Consider the following 24,374-nt stretch of genomic DNA (forward strand, 5'->3'; position numbering starts at 1 on the left):
TCGGACTGCAACACAATGAATGTTTTCCAGTAGAGACTGTCTGAAAATGTTATTCCCATATTTGTATAATTACCAAGTCTTGCCCACCTCTGTGGTGGCCAACATCCCACTCCACCTTGGAATGCAGCTATTTTTAACAGCTATAAATACTTTTTTCATGTCGTACAAACTAGTTCTTTTCAAACATGACTTGTCCATAAGCGTCTACAGATACGGCTCAGTGGGGCAGCCCAAATGCGAATGTATGCATGCTAACGTGTTAATTCGCACTAAACTCAAAGCACATCCGAGGCCGATGGGAATGGGAAAGTATCTGAAAGCATACAAGTTCCAATTTAATTTCATGATGGCGCTAGTAGAAGATTTATTGCAATATAGCAAATCATCCTGAGGGGAAAGCTCAGGAACCCTTACCCTAAAAGTCACCAACGTCATTAGCATTCATCCACTGGGGAGCAAAATGTTTGCACAAAAAAGATCCAAGTACCTTAAATACAAGTGGAAACGCAAACAACACGACAAAATAACCAAAATACTTCAATCATTTTTACTTTCAAAACACCTCCAAAGCAAATGGTTGGAACGCCGTGTCACAGTGTGAACTGCCTTTAGGCTTTGCAGAGGCAGACAGAAGTGAACACAGTATGATCTCAGAAGTTTTGAGTTCACTGACCATCTGTAATGATCGGAGGCAACCTTAATTACAACGGTTCATCTCCAGTGTAATCAAAATTCAGGGAGCACGTTTATAATCAAGTGCAATTAATCTGCTAATATCCCCCCAGTGTTGGAATAATGGGGACATTAACAGGGCTCATCTGTTGTGACTGCTCCTCTCCTGTTTGCTAGGTGGCTTATTCACAGCGGGAGACGCCAAATGCTTTTTGACAGGTATTTTTCAGCATTCATATCGCCAAAGTCAATTTGAATAAACTACTGTCATCTCCCATAAGGGCTGCTCCTGCAACAAAAATTTCCCCCCACTAAACAGGTTTCCAGTCCTCAATGAAATAGTGCATGTAAATTACCCCATCCCATTTTCCAAACAATATCGATTGTGACAGAAAGGCACAAGATCATATTCAGGAACATTTGTACATCAGCTGCAGAAAACAGCTTTAACGTATGATGATGGAAAGGAAGGGAGTGAGAGAGGGTGTCAAATAAAGCCCATATTCCCTTTCACAAGAATAATAAGTGGATAAAGGCGCCATCTATTTATGCTGAGAAGACATACGTGGGTGTGTTTCCTTGCAGCTTGATTGGAAAATCACATATAGGCCATAAACCTGAACTTACAGTGACCACGGCAGCCCTCACCCCCCCTCTTGCACACACACACTGATTGGCTGGGGGGTTCTGTACCATTTTCATTTCACAGTGTGTGATAAATGGGTAAAAGGAGAGCGTAGAGTGTGACTGGCAGAGTGTAGCAATGCTGTTCTTTTCATTATGCCTCGAAGTTGAGCTCTGCGCTTAAAATTTCACAGCAATTAGCACGATCATATGCAAAAATACAAATACACTGACATTTTACACTATTCCTTCACTTCAATTATGCAAAGGTTACTGATTATTTTTGTAGAAAGGCAGAGTCGTCAATGGGAGGCAGAGTGAGGCATCAGCATTAATCAGCAGCAAGGTGCACTCTAAGCTTTCCCCACATCCTTGACTGCTGCTGACTTTCAGGCATTCATAATAAATGAAATCTGTCGTGTATAATTCAACAGAAAAAGGAAACATGCCTTCATAGTGATTTACAGATGAAAAAGCTGGTCTGGAGTTTTTTAAAATTCCATTATGATATTATGTGATGTGTCTTCTGGTAAAGAGGGTATTAGTGTACAGATGCAGTCCAGCACACTCGTCTTGCTGTCATATAGTCAACATTATTTTGACATTATTCAAACATTTGTTAAAGTATTTCCATGCTGAAAATCAAAATAAATTCATGTTTCCACAGTAGCTGCTGGAAAATATGAGGAAACTATTTTTCCAACTGATACTTTAGCAGGCTGCCATGCAGTTGACAGTGTGTTTCAGAGGAAGCTGCAGATTGCTAACTTGTAGAGGAAAGACAATTAAATGGATTGAACCTTTGAGCAAAAATCATAAACCACAGAAGAAGAAGGAGAAGCTCCATCTTGGCGAGTGAAATATGATGTAACTTCAGAGAGTGGTGGAAGACATACAACACTACTCACCATATATTCTGGGGAAGTGGAAGGATTTTGGCACCACCAGGTTATTAGTTTTTTTTTTCACCTGTACAATTCATTGCTGAACCTCGCCGCCAACACAGGCAAGCAGTCGGTGTGGGCTTATTTGCATGTGGTTATGCTGATTTCTCTCTTAGGTACTGTAGGTGAAAAATGTTCTGAGTGAATTTTTGGAGCATCATCTTGCCCTCACGGTTTACTTTGACTTCTCAGATGCTGCTTGTGGTGAAACTGATCAAATGCAATGACGGCTGTCTGATCTGTCTAAAAGATGTGATGTGAAAATTCCAATAATCTGTTGAAATATGCATGCAAATTTATACCAAACCTTTTGAAATATGAGGCGTGAACTTTTCTCCCTGAGGCCAATATAATGCAGATCAATAATTCTATAAATTTACACAAGCCAAGGCAGAACAAATAACAATAGCACAAATGAATTGAGCAACCTCTGTGAAAATGGGGTCACTGTGAGGGTATAGTTGACTGAATATGTCAGCAAATCCCCCAGAAACTGGAGGAGGTGAAAACACTATCCCCCGTGGACAGAAAAACAGCAGTGTGCACAGAATAAAGCCGCTCCATGTGCAGCAATTTCTATCCAGCTCACATTCATTTTCAAGGAAGGCAAGGCATGGCTTGGTGCATTTCATACACAAAAGTGATTCAAAGTGCTTTACATAATGCATTAAAAACATAAAAAAAGAAATAAAAACAACATAAAAACATTAAAATGCAAATTAAAAGATAAAAACCGTTTTAAAGGAAATTAAAACGTTAAGAACAGAGATATAACTACAGGATAGGAGGGCAAGATGGTTCATTAACTTGGATTTAAAGGTAGTCAGAGTTGGCACAAGTCTAATATCCTCTGAAAGTTTGTTGCAGCGCTCTGCTGCACAGTAACTAAATGCTGCGCCTCCATCTTTAGTTTGCACTCTGGGAACAGTTAGCAGGCTGCTATACGTGATGACCGAGAGGCAGAGAAGGTCCCGAGACGTATTTTGGTCCTAACCCACTGAGAGATTTATAGACAAGCAGCAGTACTTTAAACTCATTTTAAACACTTTAAACTTCTCTGACACGCTGCAATACAGAGCAGAGATCTGAGAACTGGTGTGATGTGCTCAGCGTTCTTGGTCTTTGTTAAGACTCCAGCAACAACTCTCAGTCCAGAGTGAAAGCCATTATAGATGCTTATATGAGATGCAGAATGCAGACTAACTTTCAGCCTTCCTGCTCTGAAGTTTTTGTTCTGAAGATATGACTAGAACTACTTTGGCACTGAGAGCTGAGAGCCCAACCCAGTTTTCCAGTCTGTCAAGTATTATTGTACGGACTACTGTGTTAAAAGCAGTACTTAGATCTAACAAGACTAGAACTGAATTTTTCCCGAGTCAGTTTCTAAATGAATATCATTACAGCACTTTAATGAGAGCTGTCTCAGAGCTGGAGCGAGGTTGAAATCAAAGTATCAAAGCAACCATTTGAGGTTAGTTAGCTGCTGGTGGACAACTTTTTCTAATTATTTCGATACTCATCTGTAGTTTGTTATCACAGATGTATTCAGACTACCTGATGACAGAGTGTGTGATGACAGTGAGCTAATGACTATATGCGGTAAAAACTGTCGCCAAGCAGCTGAAAACATGTTTAAAAAAGCTTGCTGGAGAACATCAGAACAACAGGTGGATGCCTTAAGATGATGTACAATTTCAAGTACAGCTCTGTAGTCAAGAGTATCAAATTCTCTCATTCCTTCCATGTTTTTGTCGAGGATGATTAAAGCCAGCGGGTGCCGTGACATCAATGACATTCTCAGTTTTGTGAGTGAAAGGTCTAGAAGATCATTCACAGAGGGCAAAGCGAGCAGAGGCAATAAATAAATAGCTTCCATGAACAAGGCACCAGTATTCTCAATGATGCAACTTTTTTTTAACAGTTCCTGATGTTGTGTGGACTTCAGGTGTCATATACAAACCACACAAAAACACTGCAGTGATCTGATTCATCGGGGTCAGATGCAGCAACAATTGAAATATTACTGATAATCAGAACTGATCCAAATGTGTCCAAAACGGCAAGAAAGTGCTTTCTCTCTGTTCTTAGGTATTATAAATCACATCACCAGAGCAGAAATGCAAACCCCAGCCCAGATCATCTAACAACACTAGGCCTTTGTCACACCGCATATCCTCTGACAGTACTGGAGGCACCGAGGCAGTGAACTGAATGTTTTCAACACCTCTGCAAACAGTCATAGCAACCGAGGTGTGTCTGTCTCTCTTGTGATGACAGCACAGAGAAATGGCCCTGCTCCTCCTGGCTTATCAAAAGACGGAGAGAGTGAAGTGGTTGAAGGCTTCAAAAATCGGTGTCCTTCTTCTCTGTGTTGGTCATGTTTTATTTATGAAATACTTCAGGTTAGTTTTTCAAGGAGCAGAATGAAATATCAAGCAACTCTACGTGCTGTCAGAGTGAAAAACATGCATTTGAAAAAAAAAAAATGTCCAGTACTTTATTGGTCAGGGTCCCTGCTGAGGGAGCTGCAAAAGAGACCGTGATGAAATGCAAAGACGGAATCGGAAATACCTTTAACTGTGATGCTTCCTGTGCTGCTTGCCATGCCAAACTGGTTTCTTGCCACACAGGTGTAGAGACCTGCATCGGATTTGGTTGCATTCCATATCCGAAGGTTTCCGTTGCCCAGAAGGGAGACCCTGCAGTAAAAAAAGCAAATTTAGTTGATATAACTGCTGTTGCAACAGCTTGTTGTATTGGAACAAATGCTGCTTTGCATGAATTGCAAAATTTTGACTGTGTGGCAAAGGGTTGACATAGCAGCAAAGATAAGTGACTAACACATGACAGAGAACATTTCTCAGTGTCTCTAATTAAGTTCTGCTTCTCGCAGATGACAACGATGAGAAATAGGATGGTAGTTTCAGGGGGATTTATTCAGCTTATGACTTCAAGATATCTGGGACAAGAGTGGCTTCATGCCCTTTATGCAATGGCCACAAGTGCTTCCAAAAGGTCAAAAGGCCTTAACAAACCTTGACATTTTCTAAATAATGAGCAAAATGGAAATTGTGCCCTTGAAAGCAAGGTACTATGGGAAATCAAGGGTGGAACTACTCATCAAAACACACTGAATTTTAATTATCTGAAATCCTCTGCTGAATGGGCAAATTGTAAATATGAAACGGTGTCAGCCTGATTGTGAGAGGGCTAAAATGATGTGATGTCGGTAAATTGCTCTGTTCACCTACGAACAGTCAAAGGAGTTGAAACAAACAGATTTATCCACTGTTAGAAGGCGGCAAGGGTTTCTGAGAATCCAGCAATCTGAGGAATTAAGTTCAGGGACAACGTGATTCTGTTTAAAGACAGCTCTTTATTGACACCCACAGACATGGACACATGTGTGGGACCACGCAGAGGCACTCGTGGTTGCGACCAGTCCATGTTTTGTCATTACTGATGGATGAAATGATTTATGTAACATGAAAGAGGTCACGCAAAGTGACAAACCCACAGAGAATTCAGTTTCACAGAGTGGTTTGGAGTCTTTCAGCCCTCTGTTTTGGGTTTATTGTTTGTTAGGGTTCACTCTTACGGCTCTGATCAACCTTGTTTCCAGCAACGGTCTGTGGGTGTTTTCAAAGAAAATGCTCTGATAAACTCAGTGATTGCTAGACAAACCAATTAGCTGGTGAGAAACGGTGCAGATTTAGCAGCTAAAGAATCAATATGTTTCACAGGAGGTAGAGACCAAAGCAGAGCTACAAGGAACATATATATGGTTGCTATATTAACTTTATAATATGTACATGCTGCATTTACAGCTTCTTGAGTGGGCTCCAGGTGGCCAAAAAGAGGGCCCTATGCACATTTCTTTATTTGTGTTTTTAGATTTTGCCTGCGGTGTAATGGTGGTCAGTCCAAGCCTTTGTCAACTGATGACTCAGAGTTTCAAAATACTGCATACAGCATAAGATTTTTAGAAAAGCCTTTTATGAACAGTGTCAGATTTCCAGCCTCACAGTCAGTGATAGTAATGCCAATATTAAAACCCCTTCAGTCGAAAATCACACTTTGAGTGCAATGACAGCGAGTGTGTGGGTCGAAAACAAAAACACAGAGTTGAAAGATGCCATGAAGCTTCAAAGTACTGCAGCCTGGCATGATAATTCGTGCAGTCATAGCATCAACAGTTTAAATGACACTACAGATGATAGCCGCTTCAGTGTCATATTTTTAGAATCACTTTACTAGAAAGTATAAGTAACAGGAAGAATTATTCAGAGCTATTTAACGCTCTATGCTGCTCTGAATGTAAAGCACTAATTAAAACAATATGTTGATAATTTATTCAAATACAACCTACATGACTGCATTAATCAATGGGTTCAACAAGACCAACATTCAAAGTAACAGCCTGCTTATCAGCACTAGACCGGCATCACTCCCTCAAATCAGCTTCAGTTTAGTCCTTTGCTGCTTTTGGTTGATTTAGAGGAACTTTGTGACAGTTAAAGATGACTGATGATGCAGCCTGTGCTGAAACAGAGAGGAGTTTAATAACCACGGTAGAAATCTAAAGCTGTTCATCAGCTTTTACCGTTGTTATGTGAGCAGAGTGTTTTCTTGTTTGCACCAGTGATGCGTTTAACTGGATGTACCTGTGAAGTGCAGTTGATACACTGTGACACAGTGTGATATTCTGCTGCCCCCCCGCATCACTGTCTACATTGGGGAAGTGGTTGGGGTGATAAGAATGAGCAGAGCCAGTTCGTGTGAGGGAATCTACTTCTAAAACTGCATGATACTGCTGAGTGGAGGCTTCTTTGTTTATATCAGGCAGAGAGAAAAGTGCTGAATGCAAAGTAGCCAACAATGGCCATCAGTTACACGTGGGGCGTATCGCTGTGCGGGATGGCCCACAGTTAATGACATCAAAGCCGAAGGCCGATAACTTAAAAGAAAATGGTCCATTAAATGACACCACTGTCCTACGACTGACCATAACCCTGAGCAGAGTAAGCACAATTAAAACAACTACTATACATTACTTACATTACAATGATGGTCCTCTGTGTATACAGCGAAGTTTGTCTTGTGGCTCATTCCCTAAAGGAAATTGTGAACTAAAGGTAATAGCTCTGCATTACGGTGATTTTTTCCCTCCTGCCAAATATCCACCTATTATCAATGAACTAGTGGTCAGAATGAATGAAATGAAAACAGGGAAAACACATTATTTTAAGTGGAACAAGCTCTGACCCAATTCAAGTCACCGGCACACAGCAATACCTCAACATAACTAAATACCTGCATTTGTGCACTTGGCTCTGTATATCCCCAATCCCCTTATCCCCAGGGACAAAACAGCTATCATGTGACTTGTGCGCCATGCATCTTGTACGAGGAGGCTCTGCAGAGTGCGAGCAAGTGGTGCTGCATGCAAACACAATGGCTCTGATGGAGAGTTAAATCCCCTGTAGCCCTCCTGCGGTGCCAAGACTGTTCTCAGCCATTCACCGCATTGTCTACATTTTTTTGATATGAAGATGGCGGGGCCACTTTCCTTTCACCGATATTGCAGAAAGAGGAGCAGACCGGCTGTCTGTGTAAGTGTTTGGCATTTTGGTCTGAACCTAATGGAAGATGAGACAGATGAGGTCAAATACAGTCGAAGTCAACAGCAGCGCAGCAGTGGTGAATAAGAGATGGAGGCTTACTGTTAACACGTTTCAGGTTTGCTCCTGCCTTCCCTCTTCCCTCTTCCCTGCATGGCCCAGACATCATGTCTGCACGACGTGCCCATTAGGTGAGGAGACATTTCCCACCTCCATCCCGAGAGAAACCAGCAGGGGGCAGGTATCAATAATTCACATGTGAGATGAACACGAGTGCCACTCCTTTCATCCCTGCCTCACACAGGTTTAATGGACACAGCAATAATTCTCCTAAAAGACGGCGATTATTTTGAACAAGGCGAGATGGCCAAATGCACTCGTGTAATCCTAAAAAACACAGGTGTGTATTTTGGGCGAGATCAAGCCTCCGAGGACAGGGGCTGTGCAGTGTTGATCCTCCCTGCTCTGTGACAAGATGAAAGAGACAAATAACATCAGTCACAGAGCAGCTATCACGGCCACTGTGAAGTGGAAATCGCAGGAAAGAGCCCGGTCCAAAGTAAAAGCCTGTTTTTGTTATTTCTTTACATTCTCTTTGAGACGCTGTTAACAGATGCAGACGTTGCCTTTTTGTCAGCTTCCTCACAATCAAAAAGGCACTTGAAAGCCGTGTTTTGATGTTTCATTCAGACACATTTTGTCTTTGATCTGTTTGATAAATTCTACATTGCGAGAGGAAGCTGTCACAATCCAAATAATGAGTCACAAAAAAAGGCAAGAAAATTGTGCGTTGAGAGCAGCGGCTTTGAATTAAGTGCGGGTCTGGAATATGGAGCGACTTTCTAATGGCAGCGGCGGGAACCTCGTGCTCAAACAGTGAAATCGTGTTAGCTTGCGTTCCGCATAAACACACTACCTCGCTAATGCCGCTGAAGAATAAGAGTGCACTCATAAAAATTCAACATACAAACAATACGCCTAATCACAGATTAGACTCTGATTTGAGAGTTTCAAACAGGACTGTTCATGAATACTTAGTGACTCTGCAATGCCATGGCCGACTGGTAGCATGACTGCGGGGTGGAAGTCTGTATCGTCTGTACTTAATTAACAGGGTAAATAAAGCCAGTTTGTGAAAATAGGGGTTAAGATTCTATCAGTGGAATTACTCAGCCATGAGACCACAGGAAGAGAGAACGTCACAAGCTTACGGTGATTTCACCATATAATTAGTCGCTGCTCAGGCCCTCTATACACAGAGATTATTGCCTCAGTGCGCGCACACACACACACACACACACACACACACACACACACACACACACACACACACACACACACACACACACACACACACACACACACACACACACACACACACACACACACACACACAACTCACTGCTGCAGCAGCCATTCACTTCCAAATAGCAGTCAACTAAACAGAAAAAGTGAGAAAAAAGTACTGCAGGGGATGTGTTTGATATTGTGTTTGCCAGCTCACAGATAAGCTGAGGTGTGTCTGTGTTACTCTTTCCAACCCACACTGACCATCATCGACCTACCTGCAGGTGATGTTTCTAATCATAATTGTATCAAAACGGCAGCGTTGCTAACAGCACTGGAGGCGAGAAGCTGTAATGCGGCGAGCGTGCGGAGAAAGAGGTGAGGTCACCATATCCTCTGAGCTGGGACAAGGGCTGGGACCTAACTTCAGGTGTTGATCTGTGCTCTTGACTGCTTTAAAAACCCTGAAGTATACAGGGGGAGGGGCGGTCTGAGATAAATTGAAAGGCTGTCTCTCCTAAGGTTCCCCACAGTGTGCTGTGCTGGAGAGAAACTGCCTTGTCAGCGGCATAAATCAAGCCCAGCTGTGCAGCGTGGACCCAGGACGCTAAAACCTGCCGAGCACGATGCAACTGTGGCACAGCTTCTCAGATGTCTGCTTTATGCAGCCTCAAGACTAAACAAATGTGTGTTCCTTTTTTTTTTGAAGTTGCCAACATCAAGGTTAACAGTCAATTAGAGACCAGAAAGCAGGTACGCTCTTGATGTTCCAAACATGCTCCTTTTTCCTTTGTTCTTCAAGAACAACAAAGCAATTGGCTCATGATGGTGAAACAGGGACACCTGGGCATTTCATTTTGACGATTCTCCGATATTGTTGTAATTGATATAGATTTTTGCTGTACTCAGACTTGTACCAATGACTCTCACCTTGTCGCATGGACCATGAGCTGCAGCAAACGATCAGAACATTACCACATGATTACCAGGAAATGATTAACAGTGAGGAGATTTGAAATGTAAAGCCGCGACCGGCTACATCTAAAAGCCAAGACAGACTCAGACAAATCATACCCCTTGCAAAAAACATTTTATATCAAGATAACTATGCTGAAGACCTAGTCTGCGGCTTGAATGCCAACTTCTCTCTGGCCACGCTTAACCAGGACCTCTCTCTCCAAACCTCATATTTCTGATGATGACCACACCATCAGGTAGATATTTCTGCTTTTGAGTTGAAATGTCTTGACAACTGTGAGATGAGTTCTCAATGAAATTAGATACAGATATTCATGTTCTCCAAATGATGACTAGTAATAACTCCTGCCTGACATATGACATTCTCTCTAGCCTTATCTGTGCTTTCTGATTTAGTATATAGCACAGGCTACCAAGCAAATCCAGACAGTGCTGTTTGACTGTCAACCTGCCCGCTGTGTTGTTTACCTGGATTCACATCTCTTTAATACAGGCAAGAGAAGGACCACTGAATACTTCAACAAGTCTGACCCCGAAAATATCAAAAGCAGGTCATGACACTATTTGATTTTAAATTTAGCCTTGACCTGATAACTATCATTGTTTATTTCCATAACTAAGTAGACAGGAATCTGCAGAACCATAAAACTGTATGAGACGCTGTATGACATCACCTTATCTTCCATCTAATGTCTTACTGCAAACAAATGTGTCAAATCTAACATGCCATGGAAGCTTTTGGTTTCATCTATGGTGCTACAGCACAGGTTTAGAGAGCTGTACACTTTGCTGGGCAAGATGACAGCTGGCAGGTTGGAGGAATAAAGCACAGGTAAAAACAAAAAGGAGCTGTGCTTTAAATATGCCGGTGAGTCAGTGCTCAGCCTGATCACATGGTGAAAAATAGCCAAAAAAGGAGCACAAATCAATCCCTCAGCATCAAAATGTTGTTAGGGAGCTCAATTACAGTTTACCCTACCAGTCTCTGAGCTGTACAAAAGCACTGTACCTTGCAGACAATTACCATCATTGGGTAGAAAATGCCCGCCTGACAGGGATCTTTTGGAGGCGTCAATCAAAGCTCAACTACAATATAACGAGTGCCTTTGTGACCACAGTTGCAGATCAAATGATTAAGAATGACTGACACAAAATAAGCATCCTCCAAGTCTTAACAAAGGCAAGCTCCGCAACCGCAAGCAGGGTTATGTGCTGTTTTTTTCTTTTCGGCTACAGAACGGTGGAGTAAGTTGCAATGAATACTTGAAATGACTTTCCTTTTGGTTCACTGTGTATTGACACTTGTCTCCAGGGCACAGGCTAGCATTAAAGCTTCTTTGGCAATATTGGTGCTTTATAAAAACACGGCCAGGGGACAGAGGTGCTGGGCTGCGATAGAAGTATTAATCTCTTACTCTGTGAAATGCACACTACTGTTACTGCTCGGTAGAGTGTATTACCATAATATAAGCAGGGAAATGGCGAGTTCTTCCCCATAGCCTCAACAGTTAGGATGAATTTGTTTTTTTTCTTTATTTTTTTGCACTGCTTTTTTTTTTTTTTCCCGCAGGAATTGTTCACATAATGCACAGTTTTATAACACCAGCAGAGCTACGTGCAGTTTGTTAATTTGAAGACTGGATGTTGCACTCAAAGAGTATGTTGCTAGATTGATTTTCTAATAACAAGAAAAGTTAAGCCTCAGTTTTCATAATGCTGAGATAAATGAAATTAAAAGTACAAGACATTGTGATATTTGGTCTCCCTTCAACAATAGAGCGAAAAGGTGCACAGGATCCCATAAGGTCCCCAGCCATGAAAATAGTGTTGACTTGATGCCTATAATGAAAAAATAACAACTAAAAAATATTTTCTCACCAGCTCTCTCTCTTCCACACACCACCTACTGTCTAAGCACCTCAGTGCAAATGAATTCTCTCACAATAAATGTAGTGGAAAACTATGCATTTTTTACAGAGAGGTGTCTTAATGAAGCAGGCTGAGTGAGAACGTCTTTAGTCCCGCCTGTGGAACATGATGTGATTGTGTTGGTAATTGCATTGTGAGGAGAGGGAGTTTATCAGCCTGGGCCACTGAGGGGTTTTTGCATGTACTTCCAGAGGATTCCTTTAATCACAAATTGTTCTCCTGGTCTATTCCCTTTGCAGAGATATTCATCTCTTCTTGTGTGCTGAGGTATCCCTTCAGGAATAAAGAGCACACACATGTTCCACAGGAAATTGTCAGAGGAACCAAGATGGATTACTCCTGCTGCGCTGGCGGATTCTCACTCTGAAAAATGAGATCAGCCACAGTCTTCCAGATAAAAATAATCCCGACGAGCAGTACATGGGATGCAGACGGGTAAAGAGGGTTCTGACCTAATCTCAGCAAACATCTCAGAATTCACTTTATCTCTGGTCTGAGATTTATTTGAGCTTAGTCAGTCAGCACCAGATCCTTTGCAGAAGCATGTTTTACCCCCCCCCCCCCCCCCCAGAAAAGGAAAAACTGCTAATATAGCAAATGTACAGTTGATAAATGACTGAACAGCACTGCATGATCTGAAGACTTAATTATTTAAAGGATACACTAAATAAAGTATATCTGTGAGTGATGCAGTGGGATGAAGGTGGCAGAACCAAAATGCTGGAAGGTAATCATTTTGATCTTCCCTAAATACAACAACAAAATCGATGCCTGTGATCATGACTGACAGGCAAAGGCTGATGTAGCTACAGTCTGTCCATGTCCTTCACTGTGCATCAACCTGATCAGAAGTCAGAGGGGCATCAGAGCCATGTTAGTGTTTAAAAATTCAGTTTAGCTATAATCATCACAAAGCCTGCTCTACTTCCCTCTTTCTAAGCTGTGCATGTGGAGACAGAATGGAGGTGTAGTCATACATTACAGTCAACAATTCTCAGTGGTTCACTGAAACCTCGGTGGGCAGAGTCAAAGACCCATCATTTTTCTAGCTAAGTATAGAGCACTGCTGACAACTCGGCAGCTTTGTCACTACTTTTAGCAACTTTTTAGACCCTGCTGGCACCTGTTTATCTAAAGAGGTGAAACAGAACGGTCAGAATGTCTCACAATTTTTTTTAGTGTTTTCATGATTATGTTGCAGTGACATACATACAACATAATCACTGGTTTACTTTATGAAACACTACATTTATGTGCCGTGCTCAGGAAGGTGGTCGGGGTGGACAGCGTCATACAAAGTGCAGGACTGAGACAGCAGAATCCAGGGTTCGTGTCCAGGCTCCTGATGTGGTTAGGGTTTGGCAACAAAAGCACTTTGGTTAAGCTTAGGGAAAGACTGATTTCAGTTAAATGTTCACAAAAAATCTTTACATCACTGCTGACTTTTTTTGTATTGCAGGTCATGATCTTAATCTAAATGCTTTGATGGCAGTGCCTGCACATATCTATAAAAATGGAATAATGCTGTATTCACTGTGAGTGGATAGTCTATTGCAAGATTGCCTATTTTGATGGAAAACAAATGAAATAAGGTGTCAGGAAACATCTTATCCATACTTTCAACATTTTTTTTGCTACTTGCCAGGTACATTAAATAACAGCTTTTCCTCATTAAGTTAATTATTAACTTATTGGCTGCGGCAGATTATTTGGATATAAATATAATTCTGGGAGACGGGGCTTCCCTTTTAGCCCTTTTGAAAAAATATGTTCGACTTACTATAATGCATTTTAAGAGTAAATCTGTAGTCTAGCAAGGACAGACTACATTTAATAAACTCAGGGTTTTGCAACAAGATTAGAGGCTGGAAAGCATACCACTAAAAATCAATGGACCATTGGTTAATCTCTGTCCCCCTTCATTGGGCCTTTCAACCTTTCAGTTCTTGCTCAATTTACCATTTAAAATTCGTTTGAGAGCAGATTTTACCATCTGTAACTAGCTCATGCTAGTTTCTGTTTGACTTTTTATTGTTTCAAGATGACTTGTTTTTAAAAAAGAGCCCTGTTAAAGGGTCTTAAATATGCAAGTTGCAGGCAAAAAGCAGCACCCTGACCATCTGCTGATCCATCAAGAATACATGAAAATGAAGGAACAGCTTTGTTCTTACATTGCACCACAGCTAGTTAGTTTTAATGCCTATAATCCACCCTTTCTAAAATACAGTGAAGATCATGGGTTACTTGCACATCTAATCCATATTTATCTGATCATCACAGCATGTCAAACACATGGTGCAGCCCCTCCTGCTTGGAGCCACAAATATATCAGGCTAATGATTCATATTCATCCACAGTGAAGTGACCTGGGCAGCCAATGGCCAAGGGTTGGGTGCACAGCATGAAAAAATATGGCAGAAGAAAAGCTAGTATTATGAAGCCTTGTGGCATTACTTCTTTTTAATAAAATACAACCCAGATTATTAACTGGGACACTGTCTGAAACAGATAAACAGAACAGGATGTGATAATTTAATTGTAACAGAATGTGATAGTTTGTTCATCCTTACTGACATATACTCAATTGAAAACAGCACAGAGACAATACATTTAATGATTGAACAACTTCAATAATTTTTGTAAATATCTGTATTTTCTGAATTTGATGCAACGACACGTTTCAAACAAGTAGGGACAGGAGCAACTAAAGACTGAGAAAGATGTGGAATGCTCCAAAAACACCTGTTTGGATCATTCCACAGGTAAACAGGCTCACTGATAACAGGCGATAGTATCATGATTGGGTATGAAAGGGTCATCCTGGAAAGACTCAGTCGTTCACATGCGAGGATGGAGTGAGGTTCACCACTTTGTGAACACATGATTGTATAAAGGAGATTACTGAATGGACTAGTGTACTCTTTGTGAAACAGTTGTCAGTAAACATGAATGCATTCTGTTTTTATCTACGTTTTACACGTGTATGCAACCTGTTTTGGGGTTACACAATCAAACCGTATTAAGTCATCTGGGTGTTTTACTTAGCCGGCAGTAACTGCCATTCATTCTCAAATTAGTCTATGAATCCCATGAATGCCTTGTTCATGAACAAATTACAGAACACATTATTCCTAAATCAAGCTAACTATTTACTTGACCTTCCTTGCAAAAGAAATGGACTTGAGTGGTTCTGCCCACTGAGATTCAAACCAACCAATAAGATTATTTCCGCCTCCTGAGCAGCTCTAACTCAGAGACATGTTTGGATAAATAAAACATTTAATCTGCTATGTGGATGTGTGTGCTAGCAGGCACCTCTGAACAGCATTGGGTGTTGTCTGCAGCTGCCAGGATCAGCAAAGCAACTAATCCTTGGTTTGCTCCCGTTCTCAGATGAGGGGAACGGCACTCCTACTCATGGCTTTTTTAAGATACAGCCGGGGTGGAGAGGTGTATGCAACGACAAAATGAAAAGCACCAGTCAGCTGTCCACGGCAGCCTTGTCAGGTAGCAAACCTTTCCTCAAGGCAATGTAATGAAATAAGTCTTTCTGGATACATAAGTGTTCAGTATTTAGGCCTGGCACGCAGCTAACGTCCTTGGAGAACGAGAACTTCATAAGCAGATGTTCAATTAGAGGCAAATGAGGAAATTAGAGATCTGATGAAAAAAAATGTGAAGTGACATTTAAAAATGATAAACAATATTTTTAATAAGTTTAACAGCATGAAGGCTAAGAACGAGGAGACTGAAATAGCAGTGCTGGGCCATCCGTTCACACAGATCATTTAATCACCACCTTTATTAATACACCTGTTTCCATACGGCGCTTATTAATTCCAAGTCTTCATAAAATCAAGCCCTGAAACATTTGATGAGCCTCTTATTAAAATCTCCTCGAAACAGAACAAAGGCATTGTGGAAAGATAAGAAGGTACATGATAAGTAAATTAATGCAAAGTTCGCTGCTATGCCTCTTCCACAGTGCTGGTGTTCTCCTGACGCTGATTCTTTCTGGAGTGCGTCTGGCAGAGCAGATGGGCCTATAAATGGAGATCACTCTGCAAGACATCTCTTCATTTACGTGACAGCCATGCTTATTTGCTTTGCCAATGGAGGATATATAATATGCAAGAGGGACAGTGTTCCAGTGGGTCATGACTACAGATGGAATCTGGCCAATCCAGCTATAGCACGTGTTGCTTTCTCTACAGACTAATGGACTGATCAACATCCAGGCCACATACAGCTGCCCTCCTGTGTCTTCTCACTTTAACTCAGTGAGTCACTCAAAAACTTGTCATGTTGAGCTTGCACCTACAGCTCAGACACCGCTTAAAGCCATAAATACACCTAGCAGATGATTTCCAAACTGCTCCGGGCACGAAATGAATCAGAGAACATCCTGCAATAGTAATTTCTCATGCTCACTGATTCATGTGCCACTCTCGCTTTTCAATGTGTGTCAATAGTTTGGCAAAAGTAAAGAGCGAAATTATGTCCTAAAAGTGCACATCCGAAAAAGAAATACGGGAGGAAGCAGGGGCTGACATTCAGGCCAATTTTGCCAAAGCATTTAATTTCTCAGTAATCTAAGTAAACTGTGAAGACTTTGAAAACAGCTGGCCCATTCGTGTGTCGAGCAGCTCGGATGTGGCCACTTTGAGAGTTGATCGTGTTTTCTTTACAACAGACGCGAGTGTAATTCAGACGTGTTAAACATGGAATTAAAGCGAAATGAGATCTACAGCCCTTATGACTCAACTCACAGAGCAAGCTAGTTTGTCTTACTCTCTAGCCTCCAGTTTTTATGTGAAATAAAAGCAAATGTACAGTGCTGTACATGGGGAGACGTCTTACGTAAGTCGCTGATTGCCTGCTCATTGTAGTGTTCTGTAACCCATGGCTGTCCCGCCTGATGCTCTGCATAAGCAGTGATTTAATTGCGATGTGTGATAAGGACCCAGCCTGTTTTTAGTGACGCACCATGAATGCAACAGAATAAAGCAGTGTTGATTTTGATGCTTTAAACCACTGAAGATGGAGTGTTTTCCATCTAGATTAGCGTTTCTTTCTTATCATGTCACAACCAAACCAACCAATGAAGGCTATTTTTGATCAGTGACTGAGCAGGCTGCTAATGGTTGCTGTGAGATTTCTTGGCAGCAACGTGTTTATTTTTAATAAATGCATCAAAACCCTAACCTTATCTACTAAAAAAAAAAAAAAAAAGACGGTGAAACTGTGTTAATGTAAAAATACATAAATCTTCACACCTAATTTCCACCTCCCACCATCTTTTTTTTTCACATATTCAATAAGAATTATACACCATAATCAGAATCAATCAGAAGTGAAGTTGCAATTTAGAAACCAATAGTAACACACTGTTGTAAGAAAGTTAATAGTCTTGAATTAACTTTACAAAAGCAAAACTAAACAAACACATTTTATGCAAGGCAACGCAACGGTTTTGCATTTGCATTGAGAATACAGGAAAGTTTCTGACAGCTTCATTAAGACAAGCCATGATACATGAATTTTAAATCAGCCGATATTTGGGAGCCATGCTGCTTCTCCTCCCTCTGGTAGTATCCTTCCTTTATGTCTGTGCCTTTGTGCCGTGGGACTGTATTCTCCAGTTGTTTGAAACCACTAATCTTGGGTAAGAAAAGAGCTGATAAAACTTTGAACAGGTGTTACCTTGGCAACAAGCTTCCTGTACTCACCTTGTTCAAAGATGTCACTCAAATGGCTACACTCCTAAGTGCACAACACACAATTACAGTAGATGTAATTGTATCTAATGAAAGTTCCCAGCTTCTTTGGAGAAATAGAGTATGCCTGAAAAGTGCTCTCATCTTTATAAAATGATCCACTAAAGGACATAAAAAATCACTGACGATCCACAGCTCATGTCTGCAGAATAAATAAGGTGCCAATATAAAACTTTAGAGTAAGAATCATCAGGACCATTTCAGGCCCTATAGAGCAATCACATTACCATTTCTTCTCTCATTCAAGTCACAGAGATCATCAGAGAACACTTTGACAGACCGGCAGCAAAGACCCCTCAGCGTATTACTCATATGCATGCAGACAAAGGTTTTCATTTTAAAACTACAAGTTAATACAATTTTGTGGGATCAAGGACTCCTAAATTGAGTTTGTCAATGTCATAAATGCTAATATCATAGTTTGCTCTGTCACAGAATGTTAATGATTAATTATTGAATCTGAAATCCTTTAATAAATGTCATTAAACTGCTATTCAGCATCCTTATTGTGCACTTACAGACACAACAGGAGCCCAAGTGGCATTTTGACTGGGCAGCAGTTTGCCAGGTGCGTTTTGTTCTTGGGGTACCATCTCTCCTCAGTAATTACAATATACATAAAGGGCCGCATTTTGCTTCCCCAGGAAGTCTAGCTGCCACCGGGGGTTCATATTTCAGTCTAAATACCTTGTTTGAGAGGTATGATGCATAACCTGGAAAAAAATCCTACAGTACAAAGAAAGAAAAGAAAATTTTAGCATAAAACATTTGCATCACACTGCCATATCTCAAACCTATTTTAGATGTATGACCTTTTGGATTGCGCTTACTAAAAGCAATTGCCACGGATTCCGGGGGCGTGCTGAACTTCTGGCTGTCACTCAGGAGAGGAAGGGAACAGAGTGTGAATGCAGAAGAGCAATAAAGTGATTGTATTGTAATATATTTGTAATATATTTTTCTAACGAAAGCGTTATTATCCTCCATCTTTTGTAACGTGCACCAAAAGACACAAAAAGAAGCAACATGTATCTGCTGTGCAGCTAAGGAAGCACTCTGGAGCATGAGGGGGGTTGAAAACAAAAGCGGGGGGATTTATCCCAGCCACACCCAGAGCACTTTAACGTCCCCCTCCAGGCGTAAACACCTTCTTCAAAGGACTGAACCATCCAGCACAAATATTTGCACGAGAGCCAAAGCCGATAGAGATAAATACTCAAGGTCTTTAAAAGACGGTGTTTAATGCAGGGAGGAGGGGAGGGAGCAACATCAGAACGTCAGCACATCCTGCGGTGGCTCATGAGAGGACAGCTGATTGAGTGTGTCTGCTGTGAGCGGCCTAACAAACTTGATTTCTTCCTGCTAGTGACATATTGAAATTGCATGTTTTTTAGGCCGCTCTCCACGCCTGACACGGCCCACTTACACGCTCATCAGCAAGACCTGCTCTGCTCTGCGCTCTCAGCTGCTTTGTTCCAGCTGATGTCATCTAAACCTCGTCTCTGCAGGGTTGTCTGGGGTAGATAAGACATCCCCCCCTCCATTGGTCTTCTGCAGGAAAAAAGGGGGGCTGCTGCTATGAAGATGGATTACCCAGCTGGTGACACTAGTTCCCTTTCCGCTGAAGCCACGGTGGAGTGCTAACGCAATTAAGGCAATTAATCTTCAACAAAAGGGGATCACAGCTACCTCTTATGAATTTGCACCGCTCTGTACAGGTGCAGAGCCGAACAGACCTGCTCAGACACACATGCTTACACACACTACACATGCATATGAAGACAATTCATGTACCCTGGCTTAACATATACATAAAAGCCTAAATAAAGTAAACAAGCAAGCAATATAGCTCTCATGCTTATGACACAGCTGATGTGTGAAACCAGGTTGATGATTGTTCCATTTTGTGCATCAGTGGACTGCTTTCACTAAAGTCTGACGATTTTCAAGACAAGCAGCAGGATAAGACTAAACGCTGCGGTCGACCTACAGGCAGGACGGCTATTACTGGGCAGCCGTTTCAAAGACAACTGTTCTAATGATTACAACAACAGATGTTGAGCATTTTTATTGTGTGGCGTACAACGTAGGGGTGTATGTGTTTATGTCACAGATGAGAGAAAATGGAGATAATAGGAAAGAGAGTAAGTGGAAGCTGTAATCAGCGCATTTAAAGGCTCTGCCATGTGTTTTGTGTGTTTTCAAGCTCTGTAAACAGTCACTCCACTGCCTAGCTGGCGATACAGTCTGTCATCATGGCAAAACATTTCCTTTTAATGTAATTCAGCTGGGACTGTTGAATTTTAATTTCAAATCTGTGCTTCCTTCTTCTTCATTTTGGAGCAGAGGTTGTTCGAGCCAAATATCATTTATTTAGTGCGGGTAAAAGCATTAGAAATACTTCTGTACATCAATCAGACTTTCAGAACTCCCAGAATAAAGACAGTGTTTAAGAATCCATCTACTAATTGCCCATTATCACGATTCTCTTGATACAACAAAGAACTAGATGAAATGGCTGCAGTAAAGCTGAAACAAAAAGAATTCTGTAATTTAAATGATTCAAGAGTAATTCCCTAATTACACTTAAGGATTCTAACTTTGAATCATTCATGACTTATCAAGTCAGTTGGTTATTTTGTTATTTATCGCTAAGAAAATGGGAGAGCCCTGATGGACAGGTGCATGCAGTGAGAGAATTTCAGCAGAACAAAGAATCACAAAGCATCTATCTACCGCTGGGACAGAAACCGCCTTTTCATTTATCACTTCAAGAGGACGTCAATTCACGTCATCCCAACAAATGTGAAATCAATGGAACTTATGAATTCAAAGCGGTCCAGGTGCTGAGAGGTTGAAATGTGTGATGGAAGTGGCACAGGGCGAGTGAAGGGCACCAGCAGCAGAACCACTATGCAAATTCCCCGCCACTTTGTTTGACAAGCAACAACACCGCTTTGTATATATGCAAAGCCTGGCAAGACACTGTGCACACAGCCCTGCTGTCAGAGCAGAGTCATGCTAGAGTGGTGACACCCAATGGATGACCCCTGTCTGCAATGAGGCTACTGGGCCAGACTTTACACTTCATTCAGGCACACAGACACACACAAACACTGGCAAAAGTTATCACATGTAGCACACATCACATCTCAGGGGCAAACATGGCAGGATGCTAAGATCGCCCTCTGTTCCTCAGACACTTGGAGACCAGTTAGAGGTTGAATAATTTGATTTCTGGAGCCTCTATCATCCCTACTGAGGTGAAAAGTGCCTGATTAGCACTTTGAATTTAGTCAGCAGGCAGTCTGTTTGGCCACCTCTAAGGATCTGGGGATGAACCACAGCACACACCATTACCCATTACTCAGTTAAGCCTCACGCTGCTTTTCTCTTAGCTGATCACTACATGTGAGGACTGCATCAACACCATGGACACAGAGCAATGAAATATGCCACTGAAGCCTTTTGATGTACCTTCATTCAGTTCTTTTGAATTTCTCAAAAAGCTTGGCCTTTGCTTGATTGAGTAATGAATGGTAATACAAGTCATAGCATTAAAAATGGAATATTCTGCTCTGTTAAGGAAAGTTAGAGACAGTAGAGAGATGACAGGACAGGAAAGGCACGCAGCTGGACTCGAACAAGGGTTACATGGACAATGTGATCAACCCCTGGGCCACCGGGGCACCCAACTATACAGGGCAATTTGGATGGAGCAACGAGGCAATGATCCCTTTTGCACAAATGTTGATGCAGCCCAGTAAGCTAGTTTTCAGACCAAAAACAGCCCTGCATTGAAAACAAGGTGAAGGGGCTGCTCTGGTGGGTACGTCTTTTTTTGGAAAATGACAATAAAAATACAGTATGAACCAGGGAGGTGAGTTTGAGTAACTGATAGACAAGTTGGTAGGCATATCAGACAGCAAACATCCCACAGTTCACTGCACAGTTTGTAATACTATGAGACAGGATTTCACAATGCTGTAAAGTTACTGCTGCAGAAATCATTTTGCCTTTTGTAACAACATTCCGAGGTAAACAGCAGAAATGCAGTTCAGGCCAGGTGATTGATTTGCAAATGCACAGCCTTGTTGGATGATGCTGTTAGGCTCAACATTTTATTGGCAGGGCTCTATGTTTTTTATTTTTTTTTTTTGCAATGGCATCCCTGCTGTGTTACCAGACTGAATTCAAATGACTGGACACAGGCAAACAGATGAAGTGAAAAAATCAACTTTGAGGTTGCCTCAGGCTTGTTTCCAGGCCAAACTGTCACAAATTATATCTAGCTGTAGTGAACAGACTATTTCACTAGACAAAAATTGTTTTAAATGTCACTGATTATGTAGATGTTCACCTGTTTGGGATAGCTTTCAATGCTTATAGAGGCTGTCTTGGTGAAGGGAGGAGAAGAACTGTTGACTTATTTTTCATATCCTCTGTGACTCTCATCCAATATTGCAACATGCTGAGGGTACCATGGCATTGGAGATGACTTAAACAGAATGTTACATATTCAAATGTGGACAATATGTTACATCTGAGTGTTGTTTAGCATAAGATGTGCATGTATTAACACTCCTGATCATGGCCTCCACGGCTAAAAATAATGAAAAGACATGCAGGGAGAAGTCCAGCCATCCTCACAGTGGAGTAAAAACAGAAGCAAATGTGTAAAAGCTGGTTTACCTGTTACTTTCTTGGAGTGGTTCAGTGCCCTTCCGCCAAGAGACCACTCCCCATGGGGACATCTTGGGCTTGCACTCGATGAGCACGTCTCCTCCTACCTTCACCAGCGTCTGGCTCCTCAGTTGGTTGTGAGAGAAATCTGGGGCAACAGCTGAGACAAGAGCAGCATGTTAAAGCCAGTGTTGGTGAAAGCCTCACATCTCTTTTCCTCCAAATGAACTCCGACTATCTATCTGATATAACATTTATCTCTGATTGTATTTTCATTATTTTGTAAAACGAGTTTATAAACACACTGCATTATAGCCATGGATAATTCAGACACCACATCACACTCTTAACAATCTGAATAATTAGTAATCACAGAGCTAAATATTAATGCACACATTTGATGAGATGCTATAAATGTATTATTATTCTCAGCAGAGTCAGACATGTCTTGTTCAGTCCCACATAATAACATTCCCTGGCTATAAACCACTTATGTGCTTTCTATGAATTCTTTGTATTAAATGCTGTGCATTAAATATGTGCCCTTTTCAGAAGCTGAACACCTGTCTGATACTGTCTCTCACATTCTTAAATCTCCACCTTGAGTTTGACCACTGCACTCGGCTGCGTTGAGCCTGATTCCCATCAGCAACATGATCAGGATGAGACATGCTGGAGGATGAATAGTGAATGAGAGCTGCCACCAGCCCGGAGTGGAGAGTGACAGGCTTGACAGGGCAGATGGGCGAGGCTGGTGAACAGAGCGGCTCTGGCATTCATCACTGTCAGCTGGACGCATTTGTCTCATAATTAATGCTTTTCAATTAGTGGCCAATAAGAGAGAGGCCAGAGGTCATCTGGCGGTACTGAGCAGAGGATGAAGACCGGGCAAACTTGAGAACAAATATAGACAAAGGTACCCTTGCGCACACATGCCAACACACACATCTTGCATGCATGCATTCGTTGAGTATGCACACATACACACACAGAGCCAGTCTTACCTATAACTCGGAGCTCTGCGTTGGAGTAGACCTCGCCGTGCTTATTCCCAGCCACACACTGGTACATTCCTGTGTCGGACAGGGTCAGACGACTGATTGACAATGCCCCATTGGCAACCTGTATGCGCTCCTATGGACACAGAGACACATGCCTTTAATATGCCTTATTCCCAGCGCTCATCTGCATAAAAACAGCCAGCCAGTGGGCCAGTGAATTATTGTCTGGAAGTGACAGACGTGGCAATAAATCTAGGTTTTCATCACTAATGGAGGGAAAGGCTTGGGTGGATGGAGGCAGGCTAGCAGAAAATGACCCTAATCAATCTGCATGTTTATGAGAGTGAAATAAAACCATGCCCTATTTATATCTGCGACTGCACCACAGGGCCTGTTTCCCCTTCAGGAGGAGGGGATAAGAGGGGGAGGAATATCGTAACATCTGAGGTATGATGCATTGTGAAAATTGCTTTTCTGATAGGTATGCCACATACTGTACATACCAAGTGCTGTTTACATGGTCAAGCTGCACCTCCTCTTCATCTGTTTGGACTATTGTTTTTGCGTTCCCGCAGGAGAATCCCTTCTAGCCACTGAGCCATCAAATTAAGGTATACTTAAGGATGGCTGGGCCCGATGAACAAAAAACCCAGAGATCAGAGCACCGTTGGACACTTAATCCTCAATATAAGTTTATCTTTCTGAACTTGGGCGCTCACTCGATTCCTTCAATACAGTATTAAATCCTTGAGCAGTTTTCATACATCTCTATACAGCTCCTCCTCGTGCCCTTCATCTCCTGTGTTTTCCTCAGGCTCACCCATCATTTCATTAGAGCCCATTTCCATAGGGGTGTCT

The 24,374-nt window shown here is 41.7% G+C and overlaps 1 protein-coding gene across 2 annotated transcripts in view; it reads right to left on the reverse strand.

The window, feature by feature from the left end:
* The window catches only part of cntn4 (contactin 4), a 140,908-nt gene that overhangs the window by 15,694 nt on the left and 100,840 nt on the right, over positions 1 to 24,374 (reverse strand). For both annotated transcript variants that reach the window (XM_070958529.1, XM_070958528.1), the window contains exons 10-12: positions 23,520 to 23,649; positions 22,525 to 22,675; positions 4,812 to 4,939 (exon numbers count right to left, since the gene is read on the reverse strand). In XM_070958529.1, the coding sequence (XP_070814630.1) occupies positions 4,812 to 4,939; positions 22,525 to 22,675; positions 23,520 to 23,649 (409 nt within the window). The remainder of the gene's footprint in view (positions 1 to 4,811; positions 4,940 to 22,524; positions 22,676 to 23,519; positions 23,650 to 24,374) is intronic.

Source organism: Chaetodon trifascialis, chromosome 3 (assembly GCF_039877785.1).
Source record: "Chaetodon trifascialis isolate fChaTrf1 chromosome 3, fChaTrf1.hap1, whole genome shotgun sequence".
Lineage (NCBI taxonomy): Eukaryota > Metazoa > Chordata > Actinopteri > Chaetodontiformes > Chaetodontidae > Chaetodon > Chaetodon trifascialis.